A 20,178-nucleotide genomic window follows, 5' to 3' on the forward strand; every position below is an offset into this window, starting at 1 on the left:
GAACCCCCCCACCTGGGAAAATGTTGTTTGAATATTTTCCAAATGGGTTGGATGGATTTTTCAGTCTTGCAGTCTGCTATATATATATATATGGCTCGGTTTGGATTTGCAGGAGTGGTTACATCTGATCTTCTTCTTCTCGCTTTCATTTCACATCATCAGATATAATATTGTGAGTTTACCTTTGTGGCTAAAACATTCCTAAAAAAGGTTTACTGTAATATTATATCATGAGCATTAGATAATAAATGAGAAATTAATAATCTATGAGTGCATTTGGAATAATATTATTATTCAATAATCCATTTTCTTCATTTACGGGTGCTTTTATGAGGTGTAATTTATGTTTATTTTTGGGGGATAGTCGGTTGCAGGGAAACTGACTTCCAAAGATCAAAACCATGCACCTTGCTAGATTTAGGTCTCTAACGTACATTTTGATGAAGCTTTGATATGATCGATTGACCCTAAAGTAGTTACCAACATAAATTGATAAATCTAGATACCCTTCTTAACTTTTTTTTTTTTTTCCCTTTCTTTTCTCCCTTTTTAGTTGGAAAGACACCCATAAGATGAGATGAATCAGCTTGTAGCATAATTTCCATAGAGGCTCTCTTTCTCCTTTATATTATGCTTTGAAATATAAAGCTAGCTAGATGATATATAGTGTGCTACATTAATGGTTTCGATCATGGTGCCATTTTCGAATATTATTTTTTTTTTTTCATATGGCCTACATGATCACTTTTTCTGCCATGATTAAGCAGAAGAAAAATAATCTGGATTCCCAAAGCTCAGTGGACGTCACACATGTCATGTGTACCCGAACTAGGTGACAGCATGATCATCTAGTCTATTAGCAAATCAACGGTCTCTATTCACCCAATTAGACTTATTCAAGCCACTTTGTATTAGTGGGTATATAAGTGACTTCATCATCATCCTCATCATCATCTTCCCCGGCCACATTCATTAATTTTTCCCATCATTTTGGCCACACTTCATTTGGCCATTTGCTACAACTTCATTAGAGACAAAATATAATCTCTCGATCGATGATCATCATGATCATCCGGCCTAGCTTGCCCCACGTATATTATATTATATATATATAATTAATCTTGTGCAGACATTAATGATAAGTTATGGCTATTGACCCACGAATATCTATTAATTATTGATCTAGCTAGCTAGCTGGTGATGATCATCTAGCTGTGAATGTTTTAAAAAAATTGGAAGCGGTACTTTTGTACCATTAATTTTGTGCAAACTTCTAAATAACGTGACAAAAGAAAAGACAAAAGGAAAGATAAACTTTGGAATCTCATGACACTTGTATGAGGAAAAAATATTGGGTCGGAATTAGATTAATCTATGTATACGTACACACATGAATTTCTTTTTTATGATATGCTTGATCACAACTAAAATGGTGTTAATCTAACTATCTGATAGTGACAAGCGTTCGCTGCGACTATTTATTGGATTAGTCGTCCGACAATGTCGACGAGGTACTTACTCATGGTAGAGATCAAGATATACATACATACATATATAAATATATATATATATATATCCAGATTGATCACGGCTATTAATTAGGCAGCTTGCACAAGAAGTAGTTGGTGCGCGATAATTAATTACGTGAGGACGTACGTTTCATTCATGCATATGCTTGGTTACTAATTTGTCGAGTACTGAATCCCAATTAAACAACCGTCAATTAATTGTCTTAATTTCGAGCTTCTTCCGATCGATCCTCTTGCCATTTTCATAATGTTCTTGTGTTGGATCATTAATTGTACGTCAATACCATGCATCTGGATCTGATTAATTAGGAATACGAATAGTGTGCTACTCTCATTCTATTATATATATAATAATAATATAGTTTATATATATATATCAAGTCGTTTTTTCATCTAACCTATTTAATTAATTTTAAAATTAACAAATTAAATGGGTTATGGGGTTCTTAATTTGTATATAATCTAATTATTTAAATATAAATAATTTTTAAAGATCTAGTACTACTCACTACGTACAAGAAAAATAAACTTTTGCTATCATTTATTTACGATAAAAAGACTATTTGTGATCAAAATATATTCATTTTAATTATAAATAGTTATTTTGTTAGAATTAATTAATAAAAAATAAATAATTTTTTTATAGTTACTATAATATACATACCTTTATTTTTAAACGGCCACCGGCGGCTGCCAGTTATTATTATTGGTGGGGGAATCTCTGACCGATAAAGGGGTACTTAATTCATTATCTCTAGCTTGAATTAATATTAACACATATATATACAACTTATAAGGACACTGCATATTCATTATTTGAAAAGACAAACAAAGCTGCTAGACAATTTTGGTCGACATTAGCTTTATTATATATATATATATATGTGATCATGATCAGTCCATGCATGCATGCATCGATCTACCCTAATAACGTGTCCTGGCAATTGACTAAATGAAAATGAAGGACAATCATGATCTGTAGTCGCGTACAAGATCATTATTACCGATCAAGGTATCCATAATTATGAGATTAATTATAATACGTCAATTAATAATCATGATACAAACATTGTCAGTCATCATGCTTTCAATATTCTGGTCAAAATAGCTAATATTACTAATTAATTAAGGTTCGTGAGGAACAATATCGCGAGATATATAATTGCATGCATTAATAAGGCCGGGTAATTAAATATCTCTTTTTTTCCTTTTACTTTTTCTTTCTTTTTGCCGTACGCATGCAAGACCTCGAGTTCTACGGTCAGCCGGAACTTATTGGAGTTATAACAGGACGCGGGGAAAAGCGCAGAGCATCAAGTTTCATTTTCCCTTTTAACTTGGAAAGAAGTGCCTCAAACGCTTTTGCATGCTCAAATCATGAGATACTTGTATGCTTTTCATGCATGTTTTGTTTTCTGTTTGAGAGAGAGAGAGCGAGAGAGAGATCAGCCCTTTATTTGTTTATGAAGAACAATGCTGATTACCATGCATGTTCAATATCTTTAAGCATTTCATCACATGCAAATCAAAAATACAGTAATTCTATATATGCTTAGATTTGACACAGCTGCCTGTACGTAGTACATACTATACTATGAGTGTGCTAGCTAGTTACATTTATAATTATGTACTTAGAAGTACATTTCCCTTTAACTAGCTAGTACAATAATTATATAGCTGTACACTTTTTGAAGTTAGCCTTTCATATATGGTCTGCCACTTAAAACAAATGTGTAGGCTTCTAATTATTATTTGACTCGTAAGTATAATAAAATTATATGAAATTACTATTTATCTTAAAAATTTAAATTAATAAAAAATTATATATTTAAATTATTTAAATTATATTCTTAACACCTCCCTCACGTATGGGTTAAATTTCTCTCAATGAGTGAGTCTAACACGTGAAATATTTAATTAAATGGGATAGAGTGTAGAGTTAGAATTTGAATTCAAGACTTCTATTCTAATATCATATGAAATCATCAATTATCTTAAAAGATTAAGTTGATGCGAAAAAAATAGATTTAGTTACTTATATTATATTCTTAATATGTTGGATGCCCCCCTAAATTGATTGAAATTCTAAAAAACTGTCTTTATTTATCAAGCCAATTATCAGATCAGTTAGTTGATATGTATATATAAAATTGGACAATATTAGAGACTGAATAAGATATGTAATTGATGTAAACCTTTACTAAATGATCTATTTATTTTAACATATTTATATAGAGAAATGTTTTAGCCACGAAGAGATATCATAAACTAATTACGTGGTTTGACATAGTGTATTAGATTGTAAAATTAATTTTACTGTAATGTAAATTTAACATATCATATATATGAAATCATGTCAATTTGTACGTTTACTTTTATACGTGAGATCTCTTTATAGTTATAACACTTCTCATTTATATATATAATCAAATTGCTATATAATTAATTGTTAATCTTAATTGTTTCGCCGGTTATTAGCAAATATCTAATTCTTAAAACAGTAAATATTTAAGACTTTTTTTAATCCTCGAGAGATGAGAATATATATAATATTCATATATATATGTAAACTATATAAGAGCATTGATAGTCAAATGTCAGCCAATTCTAAATTTTGACTAAATTTTTTTAAAATCAATTGTATTAATGGACTAGACAAATCACTTTAAGTCAAGTTATTATGATCTACTGTAAATGAAAAATCAAAATTATATTTAGTGAGTTATTATTCACCAACCAAAAGAATATGTATTTTATTAAAAAGTATTTCTATTTTTTTTCACTCACTCAGTCACTCCCATGTCTCCTCTCTCCCTTCTTTCTATTTCTCTTCCAATCCTTTCTTATTCATGTTAAATAATTTGTTTGAAGAGTAAAAATTAAATTATTAATTAATATATGAAGTATGTTTGTAAAATAAAAATAAAAATTATTAAAATATATAATATTATATTATTATTTTAATTTTAAAATAATTAATTCAATATAAATTAACCTCTTCAAAAAATTTAACCTTAGTTAAAACTTAAAATTTTAGTCAAAATTTATACTTGGCCATTGCCAATGCTTTAGCTGGGGAAAATGATTTCGGACCAGAACTTTCAAATTCTTGGGAACAAAATTTCCATAATTCAAGAATATTATGATGTACGTAAAAGTTAGAGTAGATTGTTTTAAGCGTAATGTTGACGTTGGAATGACAAATTAATGCAACAAATTAGATAGTATTCAGCGTAATATTGACGTATGAATGACACTCCAAATGAAAACAGTGCCCACATCGTACGTACTGATCATCTGATTATTTTTCAGTGTCAAATTAATTGATAACGCGCGGCGGAATAAGTACACGTGCCATCGGTCTCAAGAGCAGAACATGTTGGGGGTTGGTCTTGTCCGCCTCATCATCAGACATTGAGCTGCAAATTATCAAACGCAAAGGACAACCCATGCAGAGACATGTACGTACGTTTATACGGAACTGAAATAGTCTCATCTCTACGGAGCATTAAATTGCTGCATGTCTGGACCACTGTGAAAGATCAAGTGGACTTGAATTCCTCAGCTCTGCTAGTATCAGCATTTTCCACGTCTGATCCCAGTTGGCATTAGTGAATCGTCCACACAGTTTTTGACTTTGTGTCTTTTCAAAGGGATGTATATTTACGTGTAGTCATAGTAAAAATGGCCAGCAATTAATGCATGCAGAAAGATCGGCTCTAGGAGATGGGTCAGCAAAGGTTTTAATTTTGGAAAAGTGTAAGAAGACAAGCGGTTATGCACACCGATACGAATCAAAGTGTTGACATGAAATAGTTTTAATAAAATGAATCGTTTGAGAATCATATAAGTTTCCCGGTTGAATTCATTTGTATGGGCGGGATTTGAAGTGAAATTAAAATAATTGGCAAATACACAAAGTTTTGAACAACCGAAGGAGACGAGCCCTTCTTCTTCTCTAGTTCGATGCTTCTCTCCTTTGGTTGAAATCCGCTTCTCTCTTTTTCATTTGCTCCGAAGCACATGTAGTTTGCTTCTCTTCAAACTATCGAAAGCTCCTATTTAGAAGGTACAATGAAGACAACTCATCCCCTCCCTCCACGCCATTCTTCTACTTTTTCACAAATAAAAAAAAAAAATCATTTTTCTTCATTTGCTTTCACTGTAAAATTATAATGGAAAAACTTCTCATAAAATCATCATCCCAATAAAATTGCAATGATATGCTTCAAATACAGTAGAAATCAATAGATGATTTGGTAACTAGAAAATGCAGAGAGATCAAATCTTCTAGTCTCTAATGTTTCACGATCTTCCTATTTCCACGAAATGGTAATACACAGACCAGAGAGAAGGTACAATGAAGACAACTCCTCCCCTCCCTCCACGCTGTTCTTCTTCTTTTCCACAAATATATATAAAAAAAAATAGAATTTTTCTTCATTTGCTTTGCCACAATTTCTCAGCAACCAAACAGCGAATATGACTAAACAAATCGAGTGGGCTTCGTTGAGGAAGAGATTTGGGGAGGCCAAAGCTGTCAAATTGTTTGATTTCGGGGAGGGAGGGAAGGTTCAGTCTGGGGGAGACGAAGAACTTCTTTTCCCTATTCTAAGTCTTTTTTTTTTAATTTTTTAATTTTGTATAATTATATAATTACCCCTGCCATGTCATCCTTCGGTGCGCAATGGGTATGCCGTTTTGCCTGTACGTAGAAGAATTGTTTAATTTTAGTGGTATGCTATTGGTGTGAGGATTAGTTTGAATGGTGAGAGAACGTAAGATGATATAGAAATAATAGTGAAATAATTTATGATTAATAATGAAATAATTTGAATTAAAATATTTTATAAATTTTTAAAAAATGAAAGAAAAAATTAAATAAAAATATTATAAAATTAAAATATAATTAGAATATAATTTTTTAATATAATTTTTGTTTTAAAATTTGAATAATTTGAATTTTTTTTGTGTATTATTTAAAAATTTGAAAAAACTCTAATGATTAGATGAAAAAGTTGAATATTTAAAATTGAAAAAGTGTTTGTGTGTGGTGTTTAGATATTAAGATCATGAGATGATATGAGATGTGATGAAAGTCTCTTACTATACAAACCAGGCCTAAGATTCGAATTCACTTAGATACAAACAATCTTTCGAGACCATAGGACTGGAGGATTTTTCTTTTAAATTATCTAATGTGCATTTACAGAAAACTTATTATCGAGAGTTGATGCCCTTAAAATTAGTCGAGATGTTGTTCTTGATGCCAATAAAAAAATGAAGAACAGTTATAGATTTTCAATATTATCTGATCATAGGAGTATTGGTTTTGATAATTTTCATTTAATTTTTCCACTGCTAGTTTGGGCGGAAGACAATGCTAACTTCAATGAACTTGTAAAAATGGAATCTTTCCTCTTTTGTTGTTGGAATATTGCTTGTATATTAGGAAATAACTAAATGCATGGCTCCCTAGCTATTGATTTTTGGGCTTGCTTCTAGTTGTAATTATTGCTTGTAAACTCATTCCTATCTTGTTATGTGCTTCTATTAGCTCTTTAATATCTTCAACGGTGGGATATTTATGGATTAGAAATAATATTTATAATTGTGAAGTACGTAATCGTTGTGTAATATTTTTAAAAAATGTGAATAAATACGAGATTCACATGAAAAAATAAAATTAATTTTTCAATAATAAATTTTATTTTTTTAAATAATTATAAGATATTTATATACTTTACGACTATACATGAGATTACCATTTATAAATTAATGATCGGAATAGATGAAGGTTTTCAAATGTATCCAACTCATTAAAAAGGCCGACATCATGATGTCTCTTGAAGAACGTACTATATCATGTAGAGAAAGCACACATTTTCGCCCCCACCGAAAGGGTGCTTTAAAATTGATTAAACGTACAAATTAACACTGTCCAATATCGTACTTCATCATGCTATATATGTATTAAAAGGAGAATGGAAAAAGAAGATGGATGATCTTGGAAGGATGGCAGAAACACATGGAATATCTCCTTGATGCCATGTTTCATGGAAAGCTAGTTAATTATTTAATTGATGCTAGCTAAAAAACCGCATCTTGTAATTAAATAATATCTCATAATTAATAAGAAAATTTTATACATCACACCACCATCTCATTTTTATCTCATTATATAAGATGTGGTATATTTATTATTATTAAATGATCATTTATCATACAATGATTATAAATATGTCACATCTTACATAGTGAGATGAAAGTAAGATAGTGATGTAGTGTATAGTATTACTCTAATTAATATAGTTTGAATAATGGAAAATACTAAATGTACTTAAGAAAAATTACTTTTCAACATGTCAATCATTGTTATATTGAAAATTATGAAATTTGAATTAAAAAAAAAAAGCTAACAAAATAAATCTTGTAAATAAAAGTGTAAGTAAAAGTGTAAGTACATATAACATTACTCTTAAATCATATATGTCCATCTTACTCGCTCTACTCCTCATTTGAAGTTTTAAGGAGGACAGACACTAACTTAGGTAGAGAGTTGATGAGTTTGGATATTATGCGATACATCGTTGTTTGAGATCAGTTTGTGGTTGGTGATTTTGCACGAGGAAATCAAGGATTTTGTTTCAATCAAGGCTTGATTAATTTTGGTATCTTGTTTCTTTTAAGATGTGGCAAATTATAATGTGTTATATGACATGGCAACTATATATGTACGTATACATGGATGAACATTACGTACGTATATATAACTTTTATTTATAGATGGTGTTTGAAATATGATTGGTACTAACACGTACGCGGTTTGTCAGTGAGGTTCATATATATGGCTGAAATATGTGTGAAAATGTTCATTTTCTTTCAAAATTGAAAGCCAAAGGATCAATTTCATTGGATTTTGAAACTTAAGAATTAAAAAAAAAAAAATGAATAACCTAGTGAACAATATCTATATACCCCAATGTTTTATATACCAAACCAACATTGGTTTGTATTTGTTAAAAATAACAAATAAGCAAATTTATTATTTCTCATCAATTTAAATTTTTGAGACATTCAATAATTCGATAGTATACAATTATATTCAGCCAAACAGAGTAATTTGTGTCAGCTTGACCAAACGATTCTGCTCAATTTCGTCCCAAAATATATTTTTTGGGACGAAATTGATATTTTCATCTCAAAATATCTTTTGGATCACTATTATTGGAACAACTTTGGGATGATTTTTTTTTTTTGTTCTAATAAATATTTTGGGACGAAATCCCAATTTTTTGGGACAAAAATTTTTGTCCCAAAAAATCTTATATGTTGTAGTGTATGTATTTTAAGTGCATTGTTTAATAAAACCCTTCTCCTATAGATAAGATTACCATTAGCTTAGATTATTCGAAGTGTTAAATTGTATTCCTTTTACATGATTTCATAAGTACATCATGAGGATTGAGGTGCCAAGAGTGAATTGGGAGGATCATGACTTAAACTTGTAACATGGGTTATTTGACCTAAATCAACTCAAAGCATAACAAAATGGTCTTGGCATTCTTGGAGTCTAATCATCAGCCGCTAGCTCTTGACTTAGCTCCATGGGTGGAACAAGTGGTGACACTTGAAGAAAACTGGCCATTTTAGAGCTTCCTTTAATCCAAGAGGTAAAAGATGCAATGTTTTCCATTCCTACTGATAGTAGCCCAGGTCCGGATGAATTTGGATCCGGGTTTTTTAAAGCTTGTTGGAATATTGTTGGAGATGATGTGCTCCTTGTTGTACATGATTTCTTTAGAGGGGGGAGTCATCCCTAGAGAGTTTACAGCTTCTTTTCTGGTTCTCATTCCGAAGGTAGACAATCCCAAGGGATTTGATAAATTTCGGCCAATCAGTTTGTGTTCGGTTTTCTACAAAGTATGCACTAAAGTCCTTGCAGGTCGATTATCACCTTTACTTCCTAGGATTATCTCTGAGGAACAAGGTGCTTTTATTACTGGAAGAAGTATTTTTGAAAATGTGAGCTTGACACATGAGTTGATTCAGAGTCTCCATAAGCCTGTTCGATGGGGTAATGTTGTATTGAAAGTTGATACGGCAAAAGTATATGACAATATTGATTGGAGCTTTCTTATTCATGTGATGGCAGCGTTTGGATTCTCTACAGATGTTTGTAATTTAGTAAGGCATTGTATTTCTTCTCCATGGTTCTCAGTGGTGATGAATGGCATGCCAAAAGGTTTCTTTCAAGGAGCTCGGCGATTGCGACAAGGGGACCCTATTTCTCCTTATTTATTCATCATGGTGGAGGGAATTTTATCCCGAATATTGAAGAAGAAGTATAAGGAAGGAATTATTGGTGCTTTCTCACTTCCGAGAGGTGCCCCAATTGTCTCACATTTACTATATGCAGATGATATCGTCATTTTTTCAAATGATAGTAAAAATTCCCTTAAGGCAATCTCGGATTCTCTTGCACTTTATGAGACGTGGTCTGGTCAGAAGATTAGTAGGGAACAGTCATCTTTGATTTTTTCTAATCATATCTCTACAGCTAGAAAATGACATCTATTACGACTAACTGGTTTCTCCGAAGGAACTCTTCCTTTAAATACTTAGGCGTCCCTATGGTGTTTGGTAGACTTAAGGGCATGCACTTTGATGATATCCTTGGGAGGATTCAGGAGAGAATAGGTGGTTGGAAGTCTAAGCTTCTCTCTAGTGGAGTGAGGTTATTACTATTGAAGCATGTGCTTAGTGGCATTCCGGTTCATATTCTCTCTATTCTCCAAGTGCCAAAGTCTGTTATTGTTGCTCTAAATCGATCCTTAAGTAATTTTTTATGGGGGTATAATGATGGCAGGCCAAAGAAACATTGGAAATGATGGGATTCGATGACTCTTCCGACTAGTGAGAGGGGTTTTGGTATTCGTAATTTCCAAGATGTTCAAAAATCGCTTCATATGAAGCTGGCTTGGAAGTTATTGACAATTGATTCCTTATGGTCTCAGTTCTTCAAAGCCAAATATGTGAAAAAGGATCATATTTCACTTTCACCTTTTAACAAAGGATCTCGTTTTGGAGGATGTTGAGGAGCTGCATTACCTGTGTCTATGATAATTCTAAATGGAAGCCTAAGGAGGGAGACATATCCTTTTGGTTTGATAAGTGGATGGGAGAGGAGCTTGTTGCCTCTAGGTTTCCTGTTTCTATGCCTCGTCTAAAACTGAAGGAATGTTGGCTGGATGTTGGATGGGACTTGGACCTATTATGTCAGCTGGTTGGTAATCAAAAAGCTCAAGAAATTGTGAGTTCCTTGAGTGGACGTAAGGAAGGTGCAGATAGGTTGATCTGGTTGCCTAAGGAGGATGGAAGTTTCACTACTTCGACTACCTGGGAATGTATAAGACGAAGAGCCCCAAAAATAAGATGGGCTAATTGGCTTTGGCACCCGTGTCTTCCAAAGATGATGATTGTTACAATGTGGAAGTGTTTAAACAAAGCGATTAGTGTAGATGATAGAATTAGAAAGACTGGTATTCCCCTTGTCTCTAGGTGTGACTATTGTGTGGGTAAGGCTTATGAAGACTAGAATCATGTCTTACTTCTAGGTGATGTAGCTAAGGAAATTTGGAGGAGATGCGCTAGCCAAGTGGGTATGTTGAGAACTGAGTTTGTATCCTGGGCGGAAGGTGTGAACGGTTGGTACTATAGAGCATCAAGGAAATCAAACCGTGGACTGCTACTTGGAATCCTTCATGTTGTTGTTACTTGGCAGCTATGGATTCGGAGGTGTAGGCTGAGTTGAATATCCATCCGAAAGGTCTATACAAAAGAAAATTGAAGGTTGTATACTGGAGTAGGCTGAAACAAGGTTAGATTAAATTAAATACTGATGGAAGTAGTAGAGGAAACCCAGGGAGTGCAGGGGCAGGGGGTATATTACGGGATGCTAATGGAAACTTGATAAAGACTTTTTCTTTTCCTCTTGCCAATGGGACAAATAATTATGCACAATTCATGAGTTTACTTATAGGGGTCAGATTCATCTGCCAACTTGGATTGAACAATGTGAAAATTGAGTTGGACTCAATGATTATGGTCAATTGGATTCTGTAGGTGTCCTATCTGGTACCTTGAGGACTACTGGGATGAACTTATGGGACTGATTAGAGGAAAATGCTTCACTATTTGTCACATTTATAGACAAGGAAATGCGCCGGCAGACTATCTGGCCCGTCTTGCATTAGATGATGGTGATGCTATGTCTTCTTGGGTTCCTTTAGACTTGGTTCCTCCTCTGTTAAGAGGTTTCTTAAGAACTGATAAGTCTGAACTTCCATACAGTAGAAAGTGCTGAGATAAACATAATGCAGAGGTAGCAATATTCACGTCAGTTTGTTTTGACGTTTGTTTTGGTCATGTAACGTTTGTTTTTTGACTTTTGTTTTCTTTGGTAATTTTGTGGAATTGGTTGGATTTGTAATGATGGTTTTCTTCTGTCATAAGTGAGAATTTATTAATTAAATCGAGGAAGGGTCGCTATGGACATGTGGCCCGATCTCTTCATCAAAAAAAAAAAAAATGGTCTTGGCAAGTTATGAAATAAAATATACTTGCAATATGATAATAAAATGGAGATTCGACTGAATGGGCCGGATCCAGATTGGGGTACCCTTTTGTCAAACCGAGCCCAGTCCATATTAAAAATTAGGTATGTATAAAGAAAGACGAGCCCACAGGCCACAGAAATGTACCGGCCCCATCGGATTGGATAGTCTCTCACTCTTTCCCCTTTTTTCTTTTTAATTGGTCTTGCGTACGAAGGGAATTTCTCAATTCTCAGAACTCCGGAAGGCTCTGATCGTCCCGACGAGTCGCTAGGGTTTCCAATTCCGATTCCGATTCCCTTGCCTTCTCTCTCTTTCAAATTCCTCGGGTTTTATTTGTGTGAGAGAGAGAGAGATGGCTCTGACGCAGAGGCTTCACGAAGCCTTCAAGGGGACCGTAGAGAGGATCACGTCCCACCGCACAGTATCCGCATTCAAAGAGAAAGGCGTTCTCAGCGTCTCCGAGTTCATCATCGCTGGTGATAACCTCGTCTCTAAATGCCCCACTTGGTCCTGGTATCTATCTCTCTCTCCTATTCCTTATATGATCTGAAAAATGAGTGTATAAATTAACAAGACGTACAAATTATGTTGAACTTAATTGTATTGGATTGCTTTCGGTGGATGTTATCGCATCAGGGAATCAGGAGAGCCAAGCAAGAGGAAGTCGTACCTACCTTCTGAAAAGCAGTTCTTAATTACTAGAAATGGTAATTTTTTCACTTTGTCTTTTTTTACCTAATTAGTGCTTTTGAGAAATAAGACTATAATGATGATAATTTGGTCATTCTTGTTCAGTCCCTTGTCTACGAAGGGCTGCATCTGTTGAAGAGGAATACGAAGCGGCAGGTGGGGAGGTTCTTCTTGATAATGAAGACAACGATGGCTGGTTGGCTACTCATGGGAAGCCCAAGGGTACAATACCTCTTTTAGTGTACATAAAAATCCAAGTCAAATATACACTTAGCCATCTTTTACCTTTTTGAAGATAAAAGTGACGAGGTGGAAAACTTGCCTTCTATGGAGACTTTAGAAATTAGCAAGCAGAGGGCTGTGAAGCCGATCGTCTCAGAATTTGGTGATCAGGATGAAGAAGATATTCCTGACATGGCCGATTATGAAGAACCCGACAACCTTGTTGAAGTAGATGCTGTAAGTTTTTCTATGTTGTATTCTTCTAAACTAGTAGTGGATGATTTGATGTTTTATTACACGGGTAAGTACTGGTTCAAGGATTTAAATGTCATGGCTGATCTACTTGTTTTTTCTCTTTTGCTTTTATTTCCTCTTTTTGGGGGGTGGGGTGTTGGGAGCTTAGTAGTGTTACGTTAGTGTTCATATTGCTGTACTTAGCAATATGTGATATCTGGAAAAGCATTTGATGAACAGGATACAATCATGCTATTATAGACTGTTGAGAGTTAGTAATTTGAATGGTTTTTTTCCCTTTATTTTACATAAATGAATGGAATACTAAAGTCAGATATAAACCTATATTGGTTATATGATGCTGCTACATCCTTTCAGTGTTTTACGTTGGAGCAGTTTTAAGCTTCATACATAATCTTAAAACATTTTCTCGTTCTTTCTTATGGTTGGAAGAAAAAGTTGAGCGGTTTTCCATTGGTTGTCTTCCTATTCAGTGCAAATCTGGGTGTTGGGAGCTCAAGGCTTCATAATAATATTACCATCACTATATCTAGGCCATGCTAATTGTTGATCCAGTGATTTAATCTCTCTCCTATGCTTTGGCTCTTTTAGAGTTTGCCTACCTTGTTTTTCTAAGTTTTAACTTACTTTGCTTAGGGCTTGTGAATGGACCCCTCCATTAATATTTTGCTCTAACTTCAATGAGATAAAACACATGGTAGTTAGTAGTGCTACAATGGGGAATTTTTTTTTTTTAAATATAAAAATAACAAAAGAGAAATTTAAATTAAAAAAAATTAAATATAATCAAATTATAATTTTTCATTATTTTTAAAAAGAGAGAGATATTTGCAACCGTGAATTGTGAAACCGCTGCGTAATCGCTTTGAAAAAAATAATAAAACATGGGACACATGAAAAAATTAATTTTTTAATAGTGGACTGCACTCTTTTTCAAAGCGATTACGCGGCGTTTACGTACTTCACGGTTGTATGTAGAATTACTCTTTTAAAAAAGGGAGGGAAGGGCTTGCCCCTCCCTCGTGGCTCTCTCTATCCCCCACTCCAAACGGGGTGGAGGGATCCTCCTTTTCGCTAGAGAGGTGGTGCAATCACCCTTGCATCATGCAAGGGATAGAATGGAGATCCCCATTCCCTCGATGAAAAAGAAGGGGTGGGTAGGGTCTATCCCCTTGAGGGGGGAGCTCTTGCACTACCATACAAATGGTGTTACCTGTGTTGGTAAAAATGCTCTAATCACAAAGTGCAAAGTGCCAAGGCTAGAGCACTGCACTCACCGAAACCGAAGTGCATTTGCAGAACCAGCAAAACACCAAGGTAGAAGCACTTTGTTTAGAAAAGCCAAAGCGCCTTTATTTTTTATTTTTATTGGCACTGGGTGTCTAGAAACAACGTCCCGACTAATCCCGGGGGTGCATAGAAAACCGAAGTGCCTTTATTAAAGCATGCTTTGGTAGTCTTTTGAGAAAAATATAGATTATCAATTTTAACGATTATTGTTTGTGTGGAAATCAGTTTAAATAAAGTTGATGAAAAAGGTGATGAGGGTTACAAACTTACAAATCTTTCGATGACAATGATGATGGTCCAATGCTTAATGATGAGGATGATTATATACTATAGGACTGCATTGTATTGCTTATCTTAGAATCAGGGTCAATTTTTTGTGCTTTTTGGTCATTACCTTTTGGGTATATTAGGATTTTACCATGTACCTTATTTTGTTTTACTTTATCATGGTATTCTATATTTTGTAAAGCACAAGAGAATTATATAGAATGCTATATTTGAGTTTTACTTAATTAGTTGATCACTTGATTGTCATGTTGCATAAAATTTTAAGAAATTCAGTTAATAGGCTAAATTATTACTATGATTTTTAAACATTTATAGTGTATTCTGTGAATATATTGTTATTATTAGGAATTATTATTTTAAAAAATATATGCTCCTACTTTGTATTTTACTTATAAAAAAAAAAACATATGCTTATACTTCACTCAGTGCCTAGACTCTAGGAGGTGTCTGCGCTTAAGTGCGCCTGATGGTTTCATTATAATTAATTCTTTTTAAACTATAAATTGTTATATTTAACTTAAATTTACTCGTATGGGTCATGAATGGTTGTCTTTGTCATTCAGTTTATTTGGTGAGCTGAATTTACGTTGTCGTCTTGTACCTATGTCTGCAGGCAACTCTGCCATCAACATATATTGTTGCTCGGGAACCTGATGATGACAATATTTTACGGACTCGAACTTATGATGTCAGCGTCACGTACGATTGATTGTTTTCTTCTTTCCTTTCTTTTTATTTTATTTAAACTAGCGTTGCTTTTACCTTTTAAAATGGTGGAAACCGCCTTGCTTTTTGGGACATATAGTTCATATTTATTCTTTTCTAATTTTGTGGTGCTTATAAAAAAAAAAAAATTGTGGTGGCTATACTTTTTTTTTTTTTTTTATAAGTAAAAATATTATATGTATAAATAGTAACCAAATACACTGAATGTATACAAGAAAACACCTTGCCCATTTTAGAAAGCCCCTAATGACCCAAAAAGCCTGTGAAAAACAACCCAAAATACACTAAGCCCGACCCCAACCCCTTGTTTCCAGTAGAACTAAAATTCTACCCGAAAACCCAACCCCACCCCCTTGTGGGAGTCTTCACAATGCCCTCCCTTTAGACTTTCATCTAGTTGAGCTACTACCTTTAGCGTCGTAGTTGATTGCCCAAAAAAGACGCTATATATAGAATTCTACTGCCTTATTGACTTCGATGCTCAATAAGGCAGTAGAATTCCATATATAGAAGTTTCTATGTACTTGATTGCGCCTTTTGCGCTTTTTAATTAATTTTGTGTTACTCAAAAAATGGAATCCTGCACATAGAAGTCTATTATTTGTGTATAGGTCATAAAAACTAATATTAGTTCTACACATTCCATCCATTAATATCTTATATAATTTTTGCCTTGTTTCCAGGTATGATAAGTACTATCAGACACCTCGTGTGTGGCTTACTGGGTATGATGAGGTTCGTCTCATTAATTATGTGTTCTTACTTGTTTTGAGGTTCCTAGTAGCATTATGATTTGCTATTGGTGGTTGTCATTTGCTTTCGAACTAAGATGGTTTAAACAACAAGCTTGAGCTACATTCGTGGAATTAGGACTCGGTCATGGTGTTGTAGTTCATATGCTAACAAATTGAGCTGAGCTGAGCCAAGTGCATGGGTTCATGGTGGCATCGGATTAAGCCAAGCTCAAACATGTCTGTCTCGTTGAGCCCAAACATCTCAAGTTTTGGCTCAACTTTGCCTTATTTACATATTTCTTTCCTATTCTGATTTATATTTCACATGTCAAGGTAAATAACATCTCTGCTAATTGAATGTCAATCCTAGTGTGTGTGTATATATATATATATATATAATATTTTTGCTTATCAAAAAAGAATGTCAATCGTAGTTATTGATTATTGGGGTCACTGTATACATTGATCAATGTGTTGATGCTGAAGGATAGTGAATATCAGTTAGGAGAAAATATTTGAACTAGGGTTTCATTTTTTGTAAGAAAGTGAAACACGGAACAATGTCAAGGCAAATAGCAGTCCCCCCAATTCATTCTTTTTCCTTTCTAATTTTTTTGTCGTTTTATTTTTTTCCCTGATATATTTAGGATTCAAATCCTGCTGATAAAGTACCTGTGGCTGATGTTATTCATGGAACATGCTTTTTAAGAAGTTATTGTGTTTTAAGCCAGATCTTCACAAACTCTTCTAAGTTTTATCTTGTGAATTTTGGCTTCCATTTTGAGACCCTTTTCTCGAGTACTTTACACTGGCTGAAACTCTATTTTGGGTACGCATTCACTCGTTTTATGAGCCTAGATGACAATTTATGAATTTACTATGCCACTATGACATTTGTTTTGTTCCTTGAATGTAATTTTCTTGAGCAGGAAGTGTATATATTGTATATTCTGTCACAAAGGAAAAAGAAAGTGGTGTATATGATGTATCTTGGGGGAAAGATTAGCTTTCATTCAAACATTTCAAATCCCTTTTTATAGGAAAGTTTTCCATTCAAATATGCATTCATAGGACTTACAGAAAATCTCCTTTGCAATTGTGTTAGTCAAGGATGCTTTTGGAGCCGGAGCTTGTACTTGAAGATGTTAGTCAAGATCATGCTCGCAAAACGGTAAGTCTTGGCATGAATTAAACTATTTTCCACATGTATGAAGCCACCATCTACCTGCTATGAGCTGTGCTTAATATACTTCTTGATGCTATGTCTCCTTGATTCTGTTCATGGCTTCCTTGTTTAATATTTTTTCTTGATCGGTAATAAGATTTTATTGATCATAAGAATAGGCAAAAATCCAAGTACACGGGTCACATACAAGAGCAATGCTTCCTTGTGTAATATTATGACTTAAGAATATTCCCACTTTGACAGTCTATCATAATAGATATTCTTTTGCTTATACTTTTACCTCAATAGTTTCTTTTCGACTAGATTACTTAATTATTCTTTCTGAAGCCTCAACCTGTAAATTATTTTAATTGCCCTGGTTTGCATCATAAGTTGTTTGTGATAATACTGCACAAAAATGAAAGGACAGTTGTGTTCCTCATGCACCGCCCTGTTATGCATTTGTTTTTTAACGTTAAATGTTGTGGGTACAGGTAACTATTGAGGGCCATCCACACATGTCTGGGAAGCATGCGTCGGTGCATCCATGTCGACATGGAGCTGTGATGAAAAAGATCATCGATGTACTAATGTCACGTGGAGTTGAACCAGAAGTTGATAAGTAATTTTAATTTTCACCATCGTTTGCTCGATTTCATACCAACCCACCCCCCACCCCAATAAAAGTTAAAAATTAAAAAAAATAAAAAATAAAAAAACCTCAGACACTCAAATGTCTCACATGGGTATGCATTTTTTTTGTTAAATATGCATTTGATTTGTTCCCTCTGAAAGAATTTCTAGTACACAACCAACATCTGATACCCTCACTCAACTTGCATTGTGTCGGAGACAATGATTTAATGTACTTTGAAATGTTTATATAATGTCCTTTCCATATTGGACTTTCACACTACTCTTTGTGAACATTTCTTATTTCTAACAACAAAATTGAGATTTTGTTGCCCCTCTCTTCTGAATAAGCAACACATTACCTCAAGCTTGTGAGTCAAAATTTTCACCAGTGTCTTGCCATAAACTATCAATCATAAACACTTAGTCACCTGCAACCTCCTTACCATGGAACTAAGAAAAACCAGTTAAGTACAAAATAGTTGTGACACTGACTTTCTAATAAAAGAACAATAATTGTGACACTGAAACTAATGTGTACGCAGGTAGATAAGATGTACATTTTAGTAATTGCTGCTTCATGTGCTTGTAGCTTTTACATAATTCCGTTAATGATTTGCATTCCCCTCATCACCTCTATTTTAATTCTTCAGGTACCTATTCCTATTCTTGAAATTTGTTGCCTCTGTAATTCCAACAATTGAATATGACTACACCATGGACTTTGATCTTGGCAGCTCCAGCAATTGACCCATAGGTAAAAATCTAAAAGTAGGATGTCTTTTCATCCCGTGCTGTAGGTCTGTTTGTTTTGATAGATGCTTTGGAGTATATAATCTATTAGCTTAACATAATTTTGCATATCTTCAGTTGTTTTATTTATTACTGTTATACATTTGAACATCATCATTATTATATTTTTCAGCTGTTATGTCAGTCTCTGAGCCATTTGGTGCAAATTTCCATTTCCTTTTGTGGGACAGAAGTCTCCTTCACTTGGAATCTGACAAATTTCCTGATAAATTGTGCATTTTTGCATTGCAATATTTGTATATAGTAAATAATTATTATATATTTGCCGAGAGATAAAAAAGTGTTCAAAATGTTCCCCAATGGAAACAAAATTGCTTTTAAAAAAATAAAAAATAAAAATCCTGTACAATAGTGTTATCAATGTGAACAGAAAATTGGTCATTTTCAAGATTTGATGACAATCTAGTGTGTAGATGATGAGATTTTATATTATCGAGACTGCTGCTGAAAACCAATAAGGATATACCAACTTAAACCATGGCTTCAAACACAATTAGATGTATACATCTGATAAGGTTAACATTCAGATGCTTGATAATAGGGTTAGTGAAGAGCTGATTTCAAGTCATCTTGTATTGAACATTCCAAAGTACAATTGATTGATTGCCTTTTACAAAAATGCTTGCTGCACGGGAGGCACTGCACTTCTATTTTATTGCCTCTTGCTTGACTGTGTCTCTGTTTGGACATATTGCAGATATGAGATGGCTTATGGTGTTTTACGACCTCAGTATATATGTTCCCCGGCTTAACCAGGCCCTGTAAATATCGTTCAAATTATTTTTAAATGAAATCTCTTTCAGATGTTGAATGTGTTATTCGGGAGGCAGCCGTTCAAATTATTTGCATATATCTTGCTCATATTTTAATTTCCTGAAATATAGAAAGTATGGACCTGTGTTCTTTCTTTCACCTTTCGATCGCATGTCCCGATTTTGTTATTTGATTGATTAGAAATCTTTCGCTTTCAAATATGGAACCCTCCCATGGGATAGAATGAGTTACAGGAATCTGGGACTCCCAAAACCTATTAAATTTAAAGTCACGAATCCCTAAATAAATAAAGCAAAATATCCCCTTTATAATTTTCTTGTAATTTATGTAACTTTTCCCAGTATCAAATGGTAATTCACATTTTTGGTTTTCTATTATTTGTTTTCTAATTTTATTTTATTTTTTTAAAAAAATATCATTCTACATGAGCTATTCACAAG

General features: G+C 33.7%; 1 protein-coding gene across 1 annotated transcript; it reads left to right on the forward strand.

Moving 5' to 3' along the window:
• Positions 1-12,352: 12,352 nt before the first annotated feature.
• LOC108990471 (autophagy-related protein 3) lies at positions 12,353-19,876 on the forward strand. Its single transcript, XM_018964448.2, has 10 exons — positions 12,353-12,661; positions 12,785-12,855; positions 12,944-13,060; positions 13,134-13,297; positions 15,507-15,592; positions 16,303-16,354; positions 17,459-17,524; positions 18,013-18,140; positions 18,805-18,908; positions 19,662-19,876. The coding sequence occupies exons 1-9, from the start codon at positions 12,501-12,503 to the stop codon at positions 18,899-18,901; spliced, it is 942 nt and encodes a 313-aa protein (XP_018819993.1). The 5' UTR covers positions 12,353-12,500; the 3' UTR covers positions 18,902-18,908; positions 19,662-19,876.
• Positions 19,877-20,178: the final 302 nt, after the last annotated feature.

This window comes from Juglans regia, chromosome 5, assembly GCF_001411555.2.
Source record: "Juglans regia cultivar Chandler chromosome 5, Walnut 2.0, whole genome shotgun sequence".
Classification (NCBI taxonomy): Eukaryota; Viridiplantae; Streptophyta; class Magnoliopsida; order Fagales; family Juglandaceae; genus Juglans; species Juglans regia.